The sequence below is a fragment of the Galeopterus variegatus genome, unplaced genomic scaffold, assembly GCF_000696425.1.
Source record: "Galeopterus variegatus unplaced genomic scaffold, G_variegatus-3.0.2 Scaffold2331, whole genome shotgun sequence".
NCBI classification, from domain to species: domain Eukaryota; kingdom Metazoa; phylum Chordata; class Mammalia; order Dermoptera; family Cynocephalidae; genus Galeopterus; species Galeopterus variegatus.
In genome coordinates this window covers 182,601-185,606 of record NW_007728442.1, presented here as the reverse complement: position 1 = coordinate 185,606, position 3,006 = coordinate 182,601, and the positions used below count along the sequence as shown (strand labels likewise).

Below are 3,006 nucleotides of genomic sequence, written 5' to 3'. Positions count from 1 at the left end.
TGCACACAGGACTGACCATGTAAAAAGGCAACAAGAGGGCAGCCATCTGCAAGCCAAAGAGAGATGCCTTAGAGGAAACCAATCCTGTCAGCACCTTTATCTTGGATTTCCAACCTCTAAAACAGTGAGAAAATAAATTTCTGTTGTTTAAGCCACCCAATCTTTGGTATTTTGTTATGGCAGACCTACTAAACTAATATACAAGAGTCAGCTCTTTGGGGTGATGAAAACCTTTTAAAAGCTGAATCTATGAATAGGAATGTACGTGAAGCAAAAACATAAATCTATGAGGTATTATAAGATAGAAAGATGATAAAACTCAAGAGATAGAAGACCTGGATCTGATTGCCAGCTTAGCTACATAATGATGTTATAATCTGGCATTTAACCTCCCTGACTGTTTCCTCATTTGTAAGAGCTAGTGATTCCCATATGTCACAAGGTAAGGAAGATCACACAGCAGAGGCAGTGTGATGTTACTAACAAATGTTAGTTGAGTCTGATTATTACATCTGTCTACCAGGGAAAAAGCATTTAATGCAGGAGACACATTCTTAAGTGCAACATTCATTAGAAATTAATAAACTGGTATTCTAACTTACAAATCATTTACTTGCAAATTGACATGCATGAATCAATTCACTAATTCTTGATAACCTTAAGCTGAACAGAAAAATCCAAAAACCAAGTTCTGAAAAAAATGTAATCATACACAAACCCACAGTCCTTTTTCACATTACTATGGAATGAGTCATTTGCACTTTCAAAAGAAAAGAGAAAAACTAGCTCAGGGATAACTCAAGAATTAAAAGTTTAACACCCTGACTCACAACTTACCCCTACTGTTCCAGTTTTTAGTTTGAATTTGCTTCCTCCTTTCATGGCACCAAAAAGAGGCAATGTAAGCTTTTTAGCTTTGTTTTCTGCATCTGTAGTCTGACTTTCGGTCCTAGGAAGAAAGAATAGTTATACATACTTGTTCCAAGGTTTTATTTAAAAATACCATGGCACTGACAAAGAAACTTCTAACAGAACAAGAATTACCATGAAATGAGTATCTAAGCATACAAAAATAAGAAAAAAATGCTCAGGCCAGCAGAGTTTGAATGGACTCAATGATGACTGTCATAGACAAAGAACTAGTAAGGGCAAGATGAGGCTGCTCTCTTAGTCTTATAATTTATAAATGCTACATGACTTCATATCTATAAAATGATGACCACAGTACAAAGGTCACTAAACACATGAGCATAAACCCCTCTCCAATAAGCAGCAGGAGATGGATCCATGGTAAAAAGCCCCATTTCCCACCAACCTTTGAAGAGTGCCTTACTTACCTTGAGTTCACACTTACCATAATAATGCGNATATAATCTTTATATATATTGTATAACTTGTTAAATATGTAATTATCACTCATTTTCTTTGAGACTTTGTTATAGGAGATTGAAATTAAGCTCAAAACTCATTTCTAAAAAAAATTAAAAATAATGAAAAAATGTTTTCATTATTTAATCCCAATCCCAATGTTATAAAAAAATTAATTAAAAAGCATAGGAAAAAAAGGCTTGGAGTAATCCATCAGCTACAGATTTACTAATTATTTAATCTTATAAACCAAATTTTAAAACCCATGCTATTTTTACACACACATATTTACTTTGGTCCCTTAAACAAAAAAATACAATATTTATTGCTCCCCTTCCTGCTGACCTGTTTAATGTTCACCCTCACAATGTATGGAACAAAAAACAGACTCAGAAAAAAAGTATATATAAGTACCTTTTTGAAAAGGCCAGGCATTTTGCTAAAAACTAAAGAAAAAAGAATGCAAATACAAAAGACTTACTCCTCTCAGATGAGAAAACAGTAACTTTTCTGATTCCCAGACAACTGAAGGTGACTCAAGGTAAGGGCTACATACCAGGCCTGGGGTTTTTATGTAGACGAGCTTGGTTTGTTTTGGAAGTAGACGTGCACTCATTCCCACATAGCACTCATTCATTTAATGCCAGCTTTTATTTTCTCCTCATGCTCCCTATTTTCTGTGAGATCTTAATCTCATTAACCTTAGGCAGTTTGGCCAACCTGCAGGAAAATAACCCCTGCAGTTGACAAGGGATAAGAAGGTACTAAAAAGATAAGCAATGATCTCTAGGGTGGGATTGTGGGAGATTTCTTTTCTTCTTTGGACTTTTATGTATGATCTATAATTTTTTTTTTTTGGTGGCTGGCTGGCACAGGGATTCGAACATTTGACCCTCATGTTACGACACCACACTGTAACCAGCTGAGCTAACCGGTCAGCCCATGATCTATAATTTCTAAAATGAAGATATACATGGGTACTTCAAAAAGTTCATGGAGGCTGGCTGATTAACTCAGTTGTTTAGAGCACAAGTGTTATAACACCAAGGTCAAGGGTTCAGATCCCAGTACCAGCTAGCCAACAAAACAAAACAAAAAGTTCATGGAAAGACTCATATTGTCTTTTAATTCTATTTTATCTTTTATTTATATCATATTATATATTTATTATATATCATATTAATCTTTATTTTTATCTGTTAATTCTATTTAATTCAATTTTAATTCTATTTTCTCATATTCCTTTTATAAACAGAAAAAAATACATATTGAAAAATCAAGGGCCGGCCTGTCGCTCACTTGGGAGAGTGTGGTGCCGATAACACCAAGGCCATGGGTTCGGATCCCTACATAGGGATGGCCGGTTAGCTCACTTGGGAGAATGTGGTGTTGACACCATCAAGTCAAGGGTTAAGATCCCCTTACCGGTCATCTTTAAAAAAAAAAAAAAAGAAAAGAAAAATCAACCACTTCCCTCTCTCAACATTTTCCATCCAATCTTTGCTGAGGTGTGTGGATACTATGTGCCAGGTTCTCTACTAGGTATCATAGACAAAAAAATGAATGAGGCATGATCCTTCTTTTTTTTTTTTTTTTCCTTTTTGTCTTTTTTCATGACCGGCAATGGATCGCAACCCT

General features: G+C 35.2%; 1 protein-coding gene across 1 annotated transcript in view; it reads right to left on the bottom strand.

Annotated features, from left to right (window-relative positions):
- The window catches only part of SLC4A1AP (solute carrier family 4 (anion exchanger), member 1, adaptor protein), a 31,685-nt gene that overhangs the window by 9,751 nt on the left and 18,928 nt on the right, over window positions 1–3,006 (bottom strand). Inside the window, exon 9 of the mRNA XM_008581340.1 lies at window positions 838–949. Within this exon, the coding sequence (XP_008579562.1) occupies window positions 838–949 (112 nt within the window). The remainder of the gene's footprint in view (window positions 1–837; window positions 950–3,006) is intronic.